The 19,472-nt window shown below is 40.3% G+C and overlaps 1 protein-coding gene across 1 annotated transcript in view; it reads left to right on the top strand.

The window, feature by feature from the left end:
• LOC140154539 (uncharacterized) overlaps positions 1-11,173 on the top strand; it is a 24,749-nt gene extending 13,576 nt beyond the window's left edge. The window contains exons 3-6 of the mRNA XM_072177107.1: positions 440-652; positions 7,643-8,170; positions 9,216-9,615; positions 10,433-11,173. Coding sequence (XP_072033208.1) covers positions 440-652; positions 7,643-7,666 — 237 coding nt within the window. The 3' untranslated portion in view covers positions 7,667-8,170; positions 9,216-9,615; positions 10,433-11,173. The remainder of the gene's footprint in view (positions 1-439; positions 653-7,642; positions 8,171-9,215; positions 9,616-10,432) is intronic.
• The last annotated feature ends 8,299 nt before the right edge of the window (positions 11,174-19,472 follow it).

Below are 19,472 nucleotides of genomic sequence, written 5' to 3' on the forward strand. Positions count from 1 at the left end.
CTCCTTGCTCTTCCATTCTATCCTATCCTCTTCCATTCTATCCTATCCTCTTCCATTCTATCCCATCCTCTTCCATTCTATCCTATCCTCTTCCATTCTATCCTATCCTCTTCCATTCTATCCTATCCTTTTCCATTCTATCCTATCCTCTTCCATCCTCCCCTCCCCCTCTCTCTCTCTCCTCCTCTCCTCTCTCTCTTCTCTTCTCTCTCTCTTCTCTTCTCTTCTCTTCTCTTCTCTTCTCTTCTTCTCTTCTCTTCTCCTCTCCTCTTCTCTTCTCTTCTCTTTCCTCCTCCTCTTCTCTGCTCTTCCCTTCTCTTTTTTCTTCCCTCTTGCTCACCTTGCCTCTCCTGTCCTCTATGCTAATCTATTCTACTGTATTCTATTCTGGCATTTCTACTTTTGCCACCTTTCATTCCACCTGCTGCTTATGCAACAGGGTCTTCTTACATGTCTTGAACGGGGTCCTAATCCCCCGGACAAGGCATGTGTATGCCAAAATCCATGCCAACATCCATGCCTTGAAACAAACAAAGAACATACAAATGAGAAGAAACGTGCAGACCAAGAACCAGATACTGAGACATTACACCAAGCAACTCGTATGACCAGTGCAGAACCGTTTCAACTTGTGCCTGATAGTGCAGTTATTGTAAGTCAAAATACAGAATCTCAACATGAATCTAATCAAACTGTGATACGTACTTGTAGCAATCAGAATTCAGCAATCATTCCACAGACTCAATCTACATCTGCTTTATATAATTCAAATAGCTGTAATGATAATGATCAGCCAGGGTGTTCTTTTTGGTCCGATAAAACTTGCAAAGAAAAAGCTCAAGCTAGAAGTAGAAAATACTATGCTAAAAACAAAGAAAGAATATGTACTAAGAGGAAAACTACATATGCTGTAGCTAAACCCAACATATTGAACAAAAGAAGAGATCACTATGTAAGGAATAGGAACATTGTATTGAGTCAAAAATCAGAACACTATGTAAGGAATAGGAATGATGTCTTGAGCCAAAGATCAGAACACTATGTATGGAATAGGAACATTGTATTGAGTCAGAAATCAAACACTATGTAAGGAATAGGAATGATGTTTTGAAGCAAAGATCAGAACACTATGTAAGGAATAGGAATGTTGTCTTAAACCAAAAATCGGAACACTATGTAAGGAATAGAAATATTGTCTTGAAGCAAAGATCAGAACACTATGCAAGGAATAGGAATGTTATCTTGAACAAAAGATCAGAAGACTATGCAAAGAATAGGAATGTTGTCTTGGACCAAAAAAGAGACCACTATGCAAAGAATAGGGCGGAACTTTTGATGAAACAAAGCAAAAGGTATCTTGAAAATAAACCGTCAATATTGATGAGAAAGAAACTGGAATATAAAAGACACAGAGCTTTGCTACTGATTAAAAGAAGTATGAATTACATGAGACGCAAAAGACAGATTTTGAACAGAAAGAAAGCAACCTATCAAGATCCCCAAAGAAGAGCTAGACAAATCCAACAGGTAACATCTTCCCGTAAATCTTCTAAAAGTGACATCAATAAAGTGATCACAAAATTCAAGACAGAAATACAGAAAGAGAAACCCATACACAACTGCATTATATGCAATCGATTATTCTTCCGAGACCAAGTTGTTCAGTTCAAGAAATTGAAGTACAGTAAGCCTAGTCTCTTAGCATCTATGCCAGAAGACACTGATTATGATAATTTGCCAACTATTGCATGGATTTGCAAAACATGTCATAACAACATAAAGGTCCATAAAGTACCAACATTGTCACAAGCCAACAAGCTAGAACTGTACCCACAGCCTCCAGAACTGTCAGAATTAAACATTCTTGAAAGACACTTGATAGCTCCTGTCATTCCTTTCATGAAACTAGTTCCTCTCTACAAAGGTTGTCAGAAAGGTATTCATGGCCAAGTCGTGTGTGTAAAAGCAGATGTTCAAAGTACAGCTGAAGCATTGCCACGCCTTCCTACTGATGATAGCATTGTTCGAGTGAAATTGAAACGTGCATTGAAGTACAAAGGTCATGTCATGTACAAACAAGTGTGTCCTAGCAAGATAAGAAGTGCTCTTGATGTCCTCAAGCAAACAAACCCAGTGTTTAAAGACATTGAAGTAAATACTGATCAACTAGATGCAATTCACAATGATCCTATTGTTGCTGATGAACATGTTGATCAAAGTGCTGAATCAGAACCTGAAGATATTGAAACAGAGCCAGCTCATAGTTCCAATTTGACAAATGAACAAGACCTAGTTGAAACTGTAAACATAGACAACTCAAAACAGACTCCTTGTGATGATGAGAATGATGCTAATAATGCTAACAAGTCTGATCCTGTTAATGCTAGTGAACACACTGACCAATACCATGATACTGATATAGAAACCATTTCAGAACAACTATCTGATACAGCTAACTCTGATATTGAATCTGATCATGAAGTTAATGTTGATGATGAACCAAATCCTGAAATTCCAAATGACGACAACACTGAAACAAACCAAGACGACGATGATGATGATATTACTAATACATCTGCCCCACTCATGTCATTCTTACAGCCAGTTGATTTAGCACAATATCTTGCAGATCACTGTGATGATTCTATACTTAGTCTTGCACCTGCAGAAGGCAATACACCAGTCAATGTTCTCAATGTAGAAGCAGAAGCATTCCCAGCTCAATTTCCTGATGCCAAGAATACAAACACTGAACAAAGAAACATAAAAGTTTCCCCAAGCAGATATTTCAATGCACGACTCTTTTCTTCTGATAGTCGTTTTGCTAGTGACCCACAGTACATTTTCTTTGCTCAGTATGCAACCGAAGTGAACATGATAACTTCCCAGATATCAATTGCCATGAGACAAGGTCATACCAAAACTCCTGATGGAAAACCTATCACGCCAGAAATGCTTGCAGACAAAGAACAAGTCAAGCAAATGATTGAGAGAGATTCAGGATTTAGATATCTAAGACAGATAAGAGGAACACCATCATACTGGGATGCAACACTGAAAGATTTATTTGCAATGATTCACAAATTGGCATTCCAACATGGTTTCTAACGCTTAGTGCTGCTGACCGTAGATGGATTGAAATTGATAATGCAATTCTTGAACAGCAAGGCAAGCCACCACTTACACCTGAAGAGCACAAAGACATGAACTGGGAAACACATTGCGAACACATATATTCAAACACAGTAACCCCAACTAGAATGTTTGAGCACAGAGTGAAAAAGTATATCAAAGATGTCATTAAATCGCCTGCTGAACCCATTGGCAAAGTTGTTGACTATTTCTATCGCACAGAATTCCAACAGAGAGGTTGGCCACACATTCATATGTTAGTTTGGGTAGAAGATGCTCCTGATGTATATGATGTATCAGATTGTGACATTGTTGAATTTGTTGACAAATATGTTACATGTGAACTACCATCTGAAGATGATGATCCAGAACTCCATGAAATTGTCAAATCATGTCAAATGCATAGCAAGAATCATACCAAGTCGTGGTCGCAAAAACAGGCAAAACATGTCGCTTCAACTTTCCCAAACCACCTTCAAAACAAACTTTCATAGCAAGAAACTTAGATACATATGATGATTCAGATGATGATGATGAAACTGATGATAACATTCCTGATGAATTACATGTACTTGATGACCAAGGTGAGGCAGATGCACAAATTGAAGCTAAAACTGTTATCGAGAAAATACATGATTCTCTAACTGATCCAGATACAGAAATATCAGAAAGTACTTCTGTTACTGAAATCTTTAATGCTGCAAATGTTTCTCAAGCAGACCTAGAAATGGCACTTATAACACTCGCATCACGATCTACAATCTATCTGAAAAGAAAACCTGCAGAAGTGTTGATCAATAACTACAACCCCACTTAATCCGAGCATGGAATGGCAATATGGACATTCAAATTGTACTTGATGCTTATAGTTGTATCAAATATATCATGTCATATTTAACCAAATGTGAACGTCAAGTAGGTGATCTATTGAGAAATGCACAAAAAGAGGCTAGACAAGACAATAGTGATGCTGTTACAGAGCTCAGAAAAATTGGAAATGTCTATCTGCACAGTCGAGAGTTGAGTGTTATGGAGAGTATATACAGAGTATGTAGCATGCACTTGAAAGATTGTACAAGAGATGTAGTTTTGTACAGACAGATCCAGATGGTCAGAGAATATCACTACCATTATCTTTGATGCAGAACAAAGACCCCACAGATCAAGTATGGATGACAAATTTGCTTGAAAAGTACTATGGCAGACCAGATATACCCAAATTCAGTGATATGTGCTTGGCAACATTCGTATCCAAGTTCCGCTTTACATCCAAAACTGTAAACAGAGCTACAACTGATGAATCTGATGATGAAGAAAGTTCAAGAAGTACAAGCCAGAGCTATGATCTTGAATATCTTGGTAGAGATCTTGGGAATGCAAAAGAACGTGTAGGTAAACCTGCCATCATACGCTATCCAAAGATAAAGCTTGAAAAAGATCCAGAAAAGTACTACATGAACATCTTACGTATGTACCTGCCACACCGTCACATTGAGCTCAAACCAGAAGATTTTGCCAGTTTTGCATTGTACTATCATACTGGTTATGTCAGAACACAGAATGGTGTAAAATCAGTTAAAGTGGTAGTGAAAGACAACATGAAACAGTATGAGCCTATCAATGACAAAATAGATACTGCATGGAATGAAATGCAAAATGCAAATGGTAATCTTGAAGATGCATGGGCTGCATTAGCACCACAAGCTGAACAAGAACGCCTTGATGGTCTTGAAGACAAAATCATGTTAAGCAATGAATCTGACGATGATTTCAATGAAATTGAAATTCCTGAACTGCAAGCAAATACATCCAAGAAATGCAATGAAAACTCGTATCGATCACCAGTTGAGACTTTAAGATCAGTTCCTTCAGATGACCAAGTTGCAACAATGATCAGAGCTCTCAATGATAAACAGTTACAGCTTTTCAAGTATGTTCACCAATGGTGTATGAAAAAAAGGAACGGTGAAAATCCAGAACCTTTCAGAATATTTCTCACTGGTGGAGCTGGCACAGGCAAATCTCATGTAACAAGATGTATCAGATATCATGCAGAGAAAATCTTTGACACCTTGAGTGACACACAACAAGAAAAGACAGTACTAGTTGTTGCACACACTGGCACAGCTGCTTTCAATGTTGAAGGAGAAACAATTTGTTCTGCTCTGAATATCAGTATACATGCGACTAAAGATTACAAGCCACTAAGAGAAGAGTCACTCAATACCATGCGTACAAAGTTGAAACACCTGCAGTTATTAATCATAGACGAAATCTCAATGGTTAGCAAAAAGCAGTTGCAATATATTCATGGTAGACTACAGCAAATAAAGCGAGCTTCAGATCGTTCATTCTTTGGGAATATTCCAGTACTAGCTGTTGGAGATTTCTATCAAATCCCACCGATCAATCCAAGCACTCCACTGTGTGTTCCAGATGAGAATCCATTGAACATGTTAAATGATATGTGGACTGACAACTTCCAAATTTGTGAACTCACACAAATCATGCGTCCAGCAAGATGATCTTGAATTTGCTCAGCTACTCAATCGCTACGTGTAATGAAAAACAAAGTGATGCTATGAATCCTTCTGATGAGGAAAAGCTCATATCACGAACTGTTGGTTCCAGAACAGATCTGATACCACCAAAAGAAGCACTTCATATCTATGCAACCAATGTAGATGTTGACAGTCATAACCAAGCAATGCTACAATCTCTACCAAGTCAAAAAATCATTATCCTTGCTCTTGATATGAAACAAACTGGAGGACAAAGTCAAATCAGAAAAGTCCCATACAAGTCTGAACAAATTGGTAAAACAGTGCTGCAATCTCAACTATGCTTAGCAGATGAAGCTAGAATAATGCTTACAACAAATCTAGATGTACCTGATGGTCTTTGCAATGGAGTCACTGGCACAGTCAAATCTATCCTACCTAATGATGCAAACGATCAACCAAGTGCTATCTATGTACAATTTGATAACGCAAAGTGTGGTGCAAATGCAAGGCAAAAAAGTCCACTACCAAATGAATATGCTAACTGTGTTGTCATCAAACCACATCAAGAAAGCATTGAAATCCAAGATGAATCTGGACATCAAACTAGAACACGTAAGCAATATCCATTGAAACTAGCTTGGGCAATCACAATGCACAAAGTTCAAGGACAAACGACAGATCAAGCAGTAGTCTCATTGAAAGGAACCAGAGCATGCATGGCCTATGTAGCAATTAGTCGTGTCACACATCTCAGTGGTCTGTATCTGAAAAACTACAATGCAAAGAGAATTTTCTGTAATGAAAAGGTTCACCAGTACGTATCCGAGATGTTACCATGTGATCTTTCAGTTGCTAACCAGATTTTGCATACAAATCAGAGAGAGCATTTCATAATTGTCCATCACAATGTACAAAGTCTTGCCAAACACATTGATGATATCAGAAGTGACTTTGAAATTAGCAAAGCTCATGTCATAGCTCTATCAGAAACATGGCTCAGTACTGTTCATGACAAAACTAACTATGAAATACCAGGATATGAACTTGTTGCCATGACAAAACCATCTGAACAAGCTAGAGGCAGAGGTACTGCAATGTATGTCCATGAGAGTGTTCTATTTACTGCATTACCACTTGAAGTAGATGAATGTGATATCCTTGCTATAAGAACCAATAGCAATCCATCTATGGTTATCATGACAGTCTACAAGCCAGTTAGTACAAGCATTACTGTGATTTCAAATGTGCTGAACAACTTGTGCACCCAGATAGAGATGCTAGATGTTGATTATGTTGTTATTCTTGGCGATTTCAATCACGATCTTCTCAAGAAACCACCAATTGAAGCATTGCAGAGATATCACCAATTAATAACCACTCCTACCACTGCTAAAGGAACTCTTTTGGATCATGTTTACATCAAGCCAATCCCTGCAGAATATCAAGCATCGGTATTAGCCTCGCATTTCAGCTACCATGAGCCAGTTTCCCTCTCTATTAAATTGTAAATTGTATACTCTTCACATTAATGTAGACTAAAGCCTGAAGTTTTCAATGTTGCAGATTTCTGCAAATAAAGCAGAATTCGGATGAAAAGCAGAAAAGGCAGTTTTCATAAAAAGAGAATAAAAAACATCAGAACTCCACAAAAAATGAAAATAATGAACAATCTTATCAATAAAATGATATAAATATTAAAATCGACTTGAAAATGTAACATAATAAAGAATGTTTTACCATGAAATATTCCGGTGAAATATGGACTATACATCAGGCCAAAATCGTAAAATTAACTTTTTGTGAACAATGTAAAATTTTGAAAATTGCAAAATTTACAAAGCAGAAGAAAGCAGTATAAATGTATAAAGCAGATAAATTTTTGGCTTTAATGTAGACCAAATATACCAAATCACATGTAGTGTATCATAATTATGATCCCTTTATTATGTTTTACCTATACGCATAGCCAACTTGTCACTTATATTTATATCAAATTTGCTACCCAGATCAAAGATATATTGAAGAATTGAGAACCACATCAACAATCACTTGAAACTGTAAGTGACCATAGAGAATACCAGCCATAATCTGCCTTTCAAGCCAAGTTCTACGAGTACCACATATGCATCAGCTTGCAACCATCATAGCAGACTTGAATCTCCAAGCATATCAAACTATAAGTGACCATAGAGCAAACCAGCCATAATCTGCCTTTCAAGCCAAGTTCTACAAGTACCAAATATGCATCAGCTTGCAACCATCATAGCAGACTTGAATCTCCAAGCATATCAAACTGTAAGTGACCATAGAGCAAACCAGCCATAATCTGCCTTTCAAGCCAAGTTCTACAAGTACCAAATATGCATCAGCTTGCAACCATCATAGCAGACTTGAATCTCCAAGCATATCAAACTGTAAGTGACCATAGAGCAAACCAGCCATAATCTGCCTTTCAAGCCAAGTTCTACGAGTACCAAATATGCATCAGCTTTCAACCATCATACCAGACTTGAATCTCCAAGCATATCATTAAGGTAATAAGCAAATTTCGACAATTGTTTATGCTGAGTGTTGAGCCAAACCCACCCAAAGTTAGTTTTAAATTTAGTGGCAAGTAAATCAAAACAATTGTTATGCTGAGTGTTGAGCCAGACCCCAGATACACTGTTAAGTATGCCACAATGTAAAAGTTTAGACCTTAATTAGTGGCAAGCAAATTGCAACAATTATAATGCCAAGTGCTGAGTCTAAACCCAAGCACACTGTTAGCATTCAACAATGCCAAAGTTAAAAAAAGTTTTGAAGCTTTTACATTGGCAAGCAAATTTCAAGAATCATGCCGAACCCTGAGCCATACCCAAGAAAACAGTTTAACATAGCACAGTTCCAAAGATGATGAGAATTTAAAGCTTAGTACAAGAAATATGTTACCTTCATGAATATTGTTATCAAAATAGCAATCACAGTTTCTTCAGCAAAATTTTAATATCAAGCCCATTTTACAGTTTGTTACCTTAATGATATTTGGCGGAAGTAAACATGTTTAGCAGAATATCACTGAATTATACACTTACTAAACACATTCTTGGGGGAAGGTGAGTATCTGCTTTTCATTATTGATTCGTCTCCCCCCGAGATTTACACTAAAGGAATATTGCAATCCCGGGATTGCAATAATGTAATAGTGTATCGGTATCCCTTCTGTGTAATAGGACTGGGGAGGTTATCATTTTTTGCATTTTATAACTTGTTGCAATAGAGCACTAGGCATACACCTGCCATTTCTAATGCTCTATATAGTGACACAGTTAAAAGAGTTTCCAAAATTTGCATCACTCCCTCTATACATGTAGTTATGGTCTCCTCCTGTTGTTCTTTTTAATTTAAATACATTTCCATGAGAAGGAAGCTATGAAGGAGATGTTGTCTCATCAAAGCCAATTACAACATTTCTCTAAAGCTTAGTACCAAGCAAACAGAATATAAAGCTTATTTCAATACAGAAAATGCCTATAGTGTATTTTTGATATAAGACATATGCTAACTTTTTTTTTATTATCAATTTTTATTTCTGTACAGAATGTGAACAGACGGAAGGCCTATGGAGAATATGAACAGAATATCAAACCTATTTGTTCAATATCAACTATATGGTGCAAAATGCAAGCACTTGAAATCTCCAAGCTCATAATGGCACACCTGTCGTCAGAATGATGAACTGTATGAATTCACAAATCCCGCAGTCATCAATGTCAGTATACATTTAAGATACACTTCAGCATTTCAGGTGGACTACATGAACAAGTGCAACTTCATGCCAACCTAACATCTGCAACCAGTGATATCAACTACATCTTTACAAATCATATACTGACCAAAACCAAATATATCTGTTGCACTACATGCAAGTCTAAAGTGCTGCTTCAAATTCAACTGTGGAGTACCAACTTCATTACTGAACCAGTTTCCTTTTCACAACGTAAGTACGTTAAATATAGTTTCCATCTTTTTAATCCACCTAACTTTGTTTTAGGGCTGTGCAATAATTATGAGCCCTGGGGAGGGTAAAATTGGGGGGGCAAGAAATTTTTGGCGAGCCAAACCGGGGGGGGGGGGGGCAAGCAATTTTTGGCGAGCCGTTAGAAAATTTTATCCACCCAGGAGGGGGGGGCTCATAATTATTGCACAGCCCCTTAGCCATAAGGGGGGTTACAATCATTCCTTCTGTCTGTGTATAAATATGTCTCTGTCCATGTACATCAAGATCAAGTAACTCCCCAGGGGATTATTTGTGTTTACGAACTGCTCTATTTGTTAGTTGAAAATAATTGAAATGGTCAAACAAATAAATCCAAATTGCTCCCCATTACTATATTTATCCTTTTAGGGACTGTTGAATATTTACCAGGGGAGTGCAATTTTTTGGATACTCCCCTAATTGTTTTCCCCTCAAAAAATAATATTTCCCCATGAAAACTCCCACTCTCCCTCTGGTGTATATATTGAACAGTCCCTTATATCTGACTGCATCTGTAGCCATTACTGTATAAGTGGCATTTTTGTGTAGTGTTGAATTTGGAGTGAAATATGTTTGCAGTTGTAATTTTCACGATTACCTAGTTTTGCCCTACACTTGCAATACATTATTACGTCACAAGGTGTTTTACGGATGCAACTCAATTCATGAAATCAGCAAAAATAAAACCCTCGCCAAAAATAACCACTTGTACAGTATATTGCATATTTCACTAAAACATGACTAAATTTCTTTTTTCTATTTACCTTTTTTGACACAGGCAACATTGCAAGAGAGACCTCATTCCACTCTCACTGCTGACATCAGAAACTTTGAAACCGCATAATTTGCATGTATTTCCAATGGAAGCACATATTTAGCTAGTCTACAAATTACACCTGAAGACACCTGTAACAACATACAATTTGACTTCATTGCATTAATTAAGACTGATATATTGATAACTGACTTTTTGAAGCATTCATCTTCATTTTAATGTTTGCGTAGAGTCAAACCATCCTGTAAAACAGTGAAGTTATATCCTAAATTATTTATGATATCAGAATTACTGTTACATATATTTGGAATGAACATTTAGGAAATATTATTTTATATTGTCTTTGCTTCATAGCAGCAAATAAAAACTCTTTTGTTTTGTGTTTTTTTAAAGGATGTTATATGAAGGAGAATCAATCACCATATGTTAAAGTATCATGCAGTGGTGCATTATCTAATCTCCTGTCCAATACTGATGCCCAAAGATTACAGTTTGTTTCAATTCCAGGGAAGTAAATATTAACAGATATACAAAATTATCCACTATCTCCATTACTGTATTTGAATTCAGGGCAGATTCAGTGGATGACAAAGACCTGGCAGGCTGTTCTGATCAAGGTAATGCCTGGCTGTCTTTACAGTCTAGACTGACCACCAGGGACAAACACCATTTCACATTTATTCACCCAGAATAAATAAATAAAAATAAGATTTGTATACAAGATTGCAAATCATCAATCTTATACATAGGTTAATAAATGTTTTCCTGAAATTTGATGTGAACATAATTGTCTGTGGAGTTATCATGAATTTATAGATGTGTTTAAAAAACTGCACTTTTGTTTATGACTTTAGTTTCTTCATTCAATGTCAAATGAAAGCCTGGCCACCAGGGTAGGTTGGATGTTCTGGTGCGTAAAACATTATCATGGTGGTATAGGGATAAGTTGTGTTACAGTTGAGTGGTGGTACTGTGAGTTAAGGAGAGTCATGATGGTATAAAAGAGAGTGAAGGCTTGGTAGGGTATTAAGTATGGGTCAGCCTGGTGGTGTTTTAGAGCGAGTGAGTTTCTGGTGGAGTATAAGAGAGAGTGAGGGTCTGGTGGGGTATCAGAGAGAGTGTGGTCAAGTCTGGTGGTGGTTTAGAGAGAGTGAGGGTCTGGTGGGGTATAAATGAGAGTGAAGGCTTGGTAGGGTATTAGAGAGTGTGGGCCAGTCTAGTGTTATGAGCATTACATGTATATCAAATGAAAGTTTAAAACAAGGGGTTTCACATGGTGCTCACCAAGTTTTCGTTTGTGAATAGGGGAAGGGGGTTAGGTGTGGTCATCACGGGCATAGATATTCGTGTTTGGTCAAACACAACTGTGGTTTCTAGTCTTCTCCTTCTCCTTCGCCTTCTCCTTCTCCTTCTTCTCACGCTTCCTTTGCACTCCTCTAACTCAAGAACCGAAGTAGCCTTGGGGCCCATACTTGGTATACTGATGGCCCATGACCCCTAAAATTTCCTGGGGTAGCCTCGACCCCAGAGGTCAAAGGTCATGGGCTACAGGGGGCAATACGTGTAAAATTTCAAACGGCTCTAGCTCAAGAACTATAGTGCCCTTAGGGTTCATACTTGGTATAATGATGACCCATGACCCCTAAATGTAACCTATGGTAGCCACGACCCCAGAGGTCAAAGGTCATAGGCTACAGGGAGCAATATGTGTAAACTTTAAAACAGCTTTAGCTCAAGAACTATTGCGCCTCAGGGTTCATACTTAGTACAACGATGGCCCATGACCCTTAGATATTTTCTGCAGTAACATCGACCCCAGAGTTCAAAGGTCATGGGCTACAGGGGGCAATATGTGTAAAATTTCAAACACCTCTAGCTCAGGAACTACAGCGCCCTCAGGGTTCATACTTGGTACAATGATGACCCATGACCCTAGCTGTATTCTATGTTAGCCGCATCCCCAGAGGTCAAAGTCTAAGGCTTTAAAAAGCAAACTAGGTACGACATATTAACAGTGTAGCGCAATAGGTAGTATTTTGTTAGCTACTGTGTTTTCAATGATAAAGGTCTGAATCGTACGTCAAGGAAACTCATCACTTGACAAAAACTCCCTTAAAAGGAAATGTGTAGGCATTTTGATTTTGGTTCCTTGGACCACCTCAAAAGGTTGTCATGATGGGACAAGGGGTGTGGTTGGTTAAGGGGTGGGGTATTAGAGAGAGTGTGGTCCAGGCTGGTGGTATTTTAGAGAGAGCGAGGGTCTGGTGGGGTATAAGAGAGAGTGAAGGCTTGGTAGGGTATTAGAGAGAGTGTGTGCTAGTCTGGTGGTGTTTTAGAGAGATTGATGGTCTGATGGGGTATAAGAGAGAGTGAAGGCTTGGTAGGGTATTAGAGAGTGTGTGGGCCAGTCTGGTGGTGTTCTAGAGAGAGTGAGTGTACGTATAGTGAGTATAAGAGAGAGTGAAGGCTTGGTGGGGTATTAGAGAGAGTATGGGTCAGTCTGGTGATGTTTTAGAGCGAGTGAGTGTCTGATGGAGTATAAGAGAGAGTGATGGTCTGGTGGGGTATTAGAGAGAGTGAGGGTCTGGTGGGGTATTAGAGAGAGTGTGATCCAGTCTTGTGGTGTTTCAGAGAGAGTGATGGTCTGGTGGAGTATAAGAGAGAGTGAGGGTCTGATGAGGTATAAGAGAGAGTGTGGTCCAGTCTGGTGGTGTTTTAGAGAGAGTGATGGTCTGATGGGGTATAAAAGAGAGTGAAGGCTTGGTAGGGTATTAGAGAGAGTGTGGGCCAGTCCAGTGTTATGAGCATTACATGTATATCAAATGAAAGCTTAAAACAAGTGCTTTCGCATGGTGCTCGCCAAGTTTTCTTTTGTGAATAGGGGAAGGTTAGGTGTGGTCACGGGCATAGATATTCGTGTTTGGTAAAACACATTACTGTGGCATCTAGTTATCTATGCCCGTGTAACGGGGCATAGATATTGTATTTGTTCTGTTTAGTCTTCTCCTTCTCCTTCTCCTTCTTAAGACCACTTCTTTGCACTCCTCTAGCTCAAGAACCAAAGAAGCCTCGGGGTCCATACTTGGTACAATGATGGCCCATGACCCCTAGATACATCCTAGGGTACTCCCGACCCCAAAGGTCAAAGGTCATGGGCTACAGGGGGCAATATGTGTAAAATTTCAAACAGCTCTAGCTCAAAAACTATGGCGCCCTCAGGGTTCATACTTGGTACAATGATGGCCTATGACCCTAGAAGTATGCTATGCTAGCCACAACCCCAGAGGTCAAAGGTCACAGGCTACAGGGGGCAATATGTGTAAATTTTTAAAACCGCTTTAGCTGAAGATCTATAGCGCCCTCAGCGTTCATACTTAGTACAATGATGACCCATGACCCTTAGATATTTTTTGCAGTAACATCGACCCCAGAGGTCAAAAGTCATGGGCTACAGGGAGCAATATGTGTAAAATTTCAAACATCTCCAGCTCAAGAACTACAGCGCCCTCAGGGTTCATACTTGGTACAATGATGGCCCATAACCGTAGATGTATTATGTGGTAGCCGCAACCCCAGAGGTCAAAGTTCAAAGGCTTTAGACTGCAAATTAGGTACGAACTATTAACACAGTGTAGCGCAATAGGCCGCATTTTGTTAGCTACCTGTATTTGCAATGATAACGGCCTGAATCGTACGTCAAGGAAACTGATCACTTGACAAAAACTCCCTTAAAAGGGAATGTGTAGGCATTTTGATTTTGGTTCCTTGGACCACCTCAATAGGTTGTCATGATGGGACAAGGAGTGTGGTTGGTTAAGGGGTGGGGTATAAGAGAGAGTGTGGTCATGTCTGGTGGTGTTTAAGAGAGAGTGAGGGTCTGATGGGGGTATATTAAAGAGAGAGTGAAGGCTTAGTAGTGTATTAGAGAGAGTGTGGGCCAGTCTGGTGGTGTTTTAGAGAGATTGATGGTCTAATGGGGTATAAGAGAGAGTGAAGGCTTGGTAGGGTATAAGAGAGAGTGTGGGCCAGTCTGGTGGTGTTTTAGAGAAAGTGCGTGTATAGTGGAGTATAAGAGAGAGTTAAGGCTTGGTGGGGTATTAGAGAGAGTATGGGTCAGCCTGGTGGTGTTTTAGAGCGAGTGAGTGTCTGGTGGAGTATAAGAGAGAGTGAGGGTCTGTGGGGTATTAGAGAGAGTGTGGTCCAGTCTGGTGGTGTTTTAGAGAGATTGATGGTCTAATGGGGTATAAGAGAGAGTGAAGGCTTGGTAGGGTATAAGAGAGAGTGTGGAGCAGTCTGTGTGTTTTAGAGAGAGTGCGTGTATAGTGGAGTATAAGAGAGAGTTAAGGCTTGGTGGGGTATTAGAGAGAGTATGGGTCAGCCTGGTGGTGTTTTAGAGCGAGTGAGTGTCTAGTGGAGTATAAGAGAGAGTAAGGGTCTGGTGGGGTATTAGAGAGTGTTTGGTCCAGTCTGGTGGTGTTTTAGAGAGAGTGATGGTCTGGTTGAGTATAAGAGAGACTGAGGGTCTGGTGGGGTATTAGAGAGAGTGTGGGCCAGTCTGGTGGTGTTTTAGAGCGAGTGAGTGTCTGGTGGAGTATAAATGAGCGTGAGGGTCTGGTGGGGTATTAGAGGGAGTGAAGGCTTGGTAGGGTATAAGAGAGAGTATGGGTCAGTCTGGTGGTGTTTTAGAGAGAGTGAGTGTATAGTGGAGTATAAGAGAGAGAGTGAAGGCTTGGTGGGGTATTAGAGAGAGTATGGGTCAGCCTGGTGGTGTTTTAGAGCGAGTGAGTTTCTGGTGGAGTATAAGAGAGTGAGGGTCTGGTGGGGTATCAGAGAGAGTGTGGTCCAGTCTGATGGTGTTTTAGAGAGAGTTAGGGTCTGGTGGGGTATAAATGAGAGTGAAGGCTTGGTAGGGTATTAGAGAGAGTGTGGGCCAGTCTAGTGTTATGAGCATTACATGTATATCAAATGAAAGTTTAAAACAAGGGGTTTCACATGGTGCTCACCAAGTTTTCGTTTGTGAATAGGGGAAGGGGTTAGGTGTGGTCATCACGGGCATAGATATTCGTGTTTGGTCAAACACAACTGTGGTTTCTAGTTCTCCTTCTCCTTCTCAAGATCAGTCCTTTGCACTCCTCTAGCTTAAGAACTAAAGTAGCCTTGGGGCCCATACTTGGTACAATGATGGCCCATGACCCCTAGATACATCCTAGGGTACCCCCGACCCCAAAGGTCAAAGGTCATGGGCTACAGGGGGCAATATGTGTAAAACTTCAAACAGCTCTAGCTCAAAAACTATAGGGCCCTCAGGGTTCATACTTGGTACAATGATGGCCTATGACCCTAGAAGTATACTATGCTAGCCACAACCCCAGAGGTCAAAGTTCATATGCTTTAAAAAGCAAAATAGGTACGACCGGTTAACACAGTGTATCACAATAGGTAGCATTTTGGTAGCTACCTGTATTTGCAATGATGAAGGTTTCAAATATACGTCAAGACGTACAATGGGGTTAAGAGGTTAACCGCTTAAAGAAACACACTGTTTTGGGACTAAAGGGGTATTCTCCAGTCTGGTGGTGTTTCAGAGAGAGTGGGGGTCTGATGGAGTATAAGAGAGAGTGATGGCTTGGTGGGGTATTAGAGAGAGTTTGGGCCAGCCTGGGGTGTTTTAGAGCGAGTGAGTGTCTGGTGGATTATAAGAGAGAGTGAGGTTCTGGTGAGGTATTAGAGAGAGTGTGCGCCAGTCTGGTGGTGTTTTAGAGCTAGTGAGTGTCTGGTGGAGTATAAGAGAGAGTGAGGGTCTGATGGGGTATTAGAGAGTGTGGTCCAGTCTGGTGGTGTTTTAGAGCTAGTGAGTGTTTGGTGGAGTATAAGAGAGAGTGATGGCTGGGTGGGGTATTAGAGAGAGTTTGGGTCAGCCTGGTGGTGTTTTAGAGCGAGTGAGTGTCTGGTGGAGTATAAGAGAGTGAAGGCTTGGTGGGGTATTAGAGAGAGTATGGGTCAGCCTGTTGGTGTTTTAGAGCGAGTGAGTGTCTGGTGGAGTATAAGAGAGAGTGAAGGCTTGGTGGGGTATTAGAGAGAGTATGGGTCAGCCTGTTGGTGTTTTAGAGCGAGTGAGTGTCTGGTGGAGTATAAGAGAGAGTGAATGCTTGGTGGGGTATTAGAGCGAGAATGGGTGAGCCTGTTGGTGTTTTAGAGCGAGTGAGTGTCTGGTGGAGTATAAGAGAGAGAGTGAGGGTCTGGTGGGGTATTAGAGAGAGTGTGGGCCAGTCTGGTGGTGTTTTAGAGCAAGTGAGTGTCTGGTGGAGTATAAGAGAGAGTGATGACTGGGTGGGATATTAGAGAGAATTTGGATCAGCCTGGTGGTGTTTTAGAGCGAGTGAGTGTCTGGTGGAGTATAAGAGAGAGTGAGGGTCTGGTGGGGTATTAGAGAGAGTGTGGTCCAGTCTGGTGGCGTTTTAGAGAGAGTGATGGTCTGGTGGAGTATAAGAGAGAGTAAGGGTCTGATGGGGTATTAGAGAGAGTATGGGCCAGTCTGGTGGTGTTTTAGAGCGAGTGAGTGTCTGGTGGAGTATAAGAGAGCGTGAGGGTCTGGTGGGGTATTAGAGAGAGTGTGGTCCAGTCTGGTGGTGTTTTAGAGAGAGTGATGGTCTGGTGGGGTATAAGAGAGAGTGAAGGCTTGGTAGGGTATAAGAGAGTGTGTGGGCCAGTCTGGGGTGTTTTAGAGAGAGTGAGTGTATAGTGGAGTATAAGAGAGAGTGAAGGCTTGGTGGGGTATTAGAGAGACTATGGGTTAGCCTGGTGGTGTTTTAGAGCGAGTGAGTTTCTGGTGGAGTATAAGAGAGAGTGATGGTCTGGTGGGGTATCAGAGAGAGTGTGGTCCAGTCTGGTGGTGTTTTAGAGAGAGTGATGGTCTGGTGGGGTATAAATGAGAGTGAAGGCTTGGTAGGGTATTGAGTGTGGGCCAGTCTAGTGTTATGAGCATTACATGTAGGCCTATATCAAATGAAAGTTTAAAACAAGGGGTTTCACATGGTGCTCATCAAGTTTTCGTTTGTGAATAGGGGAAGGGGGTTAGGTGTGGTCATCACGGGCATAGATATTCGTGTTTGGTCAAACACAACTGTGGTTTCTAGTTCTTCTCCTCCTCCTTCTCCTTCTTCTTCTCAAGACCAGTTCTTTGCACTCCTCTAGCTCAAGAACTAAAGTAGCCTTGGGGCCCATACTTGGTACAATGATGGACCATGACCCCTAGAAACATCCTAGGGTACCCTCGACCCCAGAGGTCAAAGGTCATGGGCTACAGGGGGCAATATGCGTAAAATTTGAAACATCTGTAGCTCAAGAACTATAGCGCCCTCAGGGTTCATACTTAGTATAATGATGGCCCATGACCCCTAAAAGTAATTTATGGTAGCCACGACCCCAGAGGTCAAAGGTCACAGGCTACAGGGAGCAATATGTGTAATTTTTTTAAACCGCTTTAGCTAAAGAACTATAGCGCCCTCAGGGTTCATGCTTGGTACAATGATGGCCCATGACCCTAAGATATTTTCTGAATTAACATCGATCCCAGAGGTCAAAGGTCATGGGCTACAGGGAGCAATATGTGTAAAATTTCAAACAGCTCTAGTTCAAGAACTACAGCGCCCTCAGGGTTCATACTTGGTACAATGATGGCCCATGACCCTAGATGTATTCTGTGGTAGCCGCAACCTCAGAGGTCAAAGTTCAAAGGCTTTAAAAACCAAACTAGGTACAACCTATTAACACAGTGTAGCGCAATAGGTAGCGTTTTGTTAGCTACCTGTGTTTGCAATGATAACGGCCCAAATCGTACGTCAATGAAATTGATCACTTGACAAAAATTCCCTTAAAAGGGAATGTGTAGGCATTTTGATATTGGTGCCTTGGACCACCTCAAAAGGCTGTCATTGTGGGACATGGCGTATGGTTGGTTAATGGATGTTAGGAGGGTTAAGGGTTGTCTCGGTTTGTAAGGGGGTGACCAAGAGGGTGGTCACCAGTTTTTTTTAGATTTGGCGCCCAATTGGGCGCTTTTTTTATTTTAAGTGCTATGAGGATGATACTTATATCAATTAAAGCTTATAAAAAGGGCTTCCACATAATGGTCACCAACTTTTGGATTTGGCGCCCAATTGGGCGCTTTTTTAATTTAAGGTGCTATGAGGATAATACTTATATCAATTAAAGTTTATAACAAGGGCTTCCACATGGTGGTCACCAACTTTTGGATTTGGTGCCCAATTGGGCGCTTTTTTATTTTAGGTGCTATGAGGATGATATTTATATCAATTAAAGTTTATAACAAGGGCTTTCACATGATGGTCACTAACTTTTGCATTTGGCGCCCAATTGGGCGGTTTTTTATTTTAGGTGCTATGATAATGATACTTATATCATTTAAAGCTTATACCAAGGGGTATAAGTTTTCGTTTTGTAAATTGGGGAAGGGGGGGGTTGGGTGTGGTCACGGGCATAGATATTCGTGTTTGGTCAAACACAACTGTGGTTTCTAGTTTTGCTTTTATCTTTCTTTGTCCTTTATTAATTATAAATTAGGTGATTTAATTAATATAATTCTTTGTTTCAGCGACCCTGGGGCCGGGGTAAACAGACAAACAAAAACATGGTTTCCTTCAATTTCTGTGAAAATTGAACAAAAAGTACCCAAATCCCTACATTTTATATCTCCCTGTGTTATAGACAAATTTTATACGTCACATTTAAAATCATTTAAAATGACTTATAAATTGCCTTATGCTATAATGGGGTCTTTATACATTTGTATTGTGTGTCATTGTGTGAACTTTGTTTTTAAATGCCTTTGGCTTCCAGGTTAGTTTCTCGGAGCTGGTGAGGTGTATTGGGGTGTAACTTGGTAGGGTGGTGGTAAGTGGCTGCCCTAAGACTTGATGCAATTTTTGGCGCAAATTAGGTAGCTAATTTGCATATTTAGCTTAAAAATTGTTTTTGGGTGTTTTTTTTTGTTGCCATTTCGAAGAACTGATGAGGCGTATAG

Source organism: Amphiura filiformis, chromosome 6 (genome assembly GCF_039555335.1).
Source record: "Amphiura filiformis chromosome 6, Afil_fr2py, whole genome shotgun sequence".
NCBI lineage: Eukaryota > Metazoa > Echinodermata > Ophiuroidea > Amphilepidida > Amphiuridae > Amphiura > Amphiura filiformis.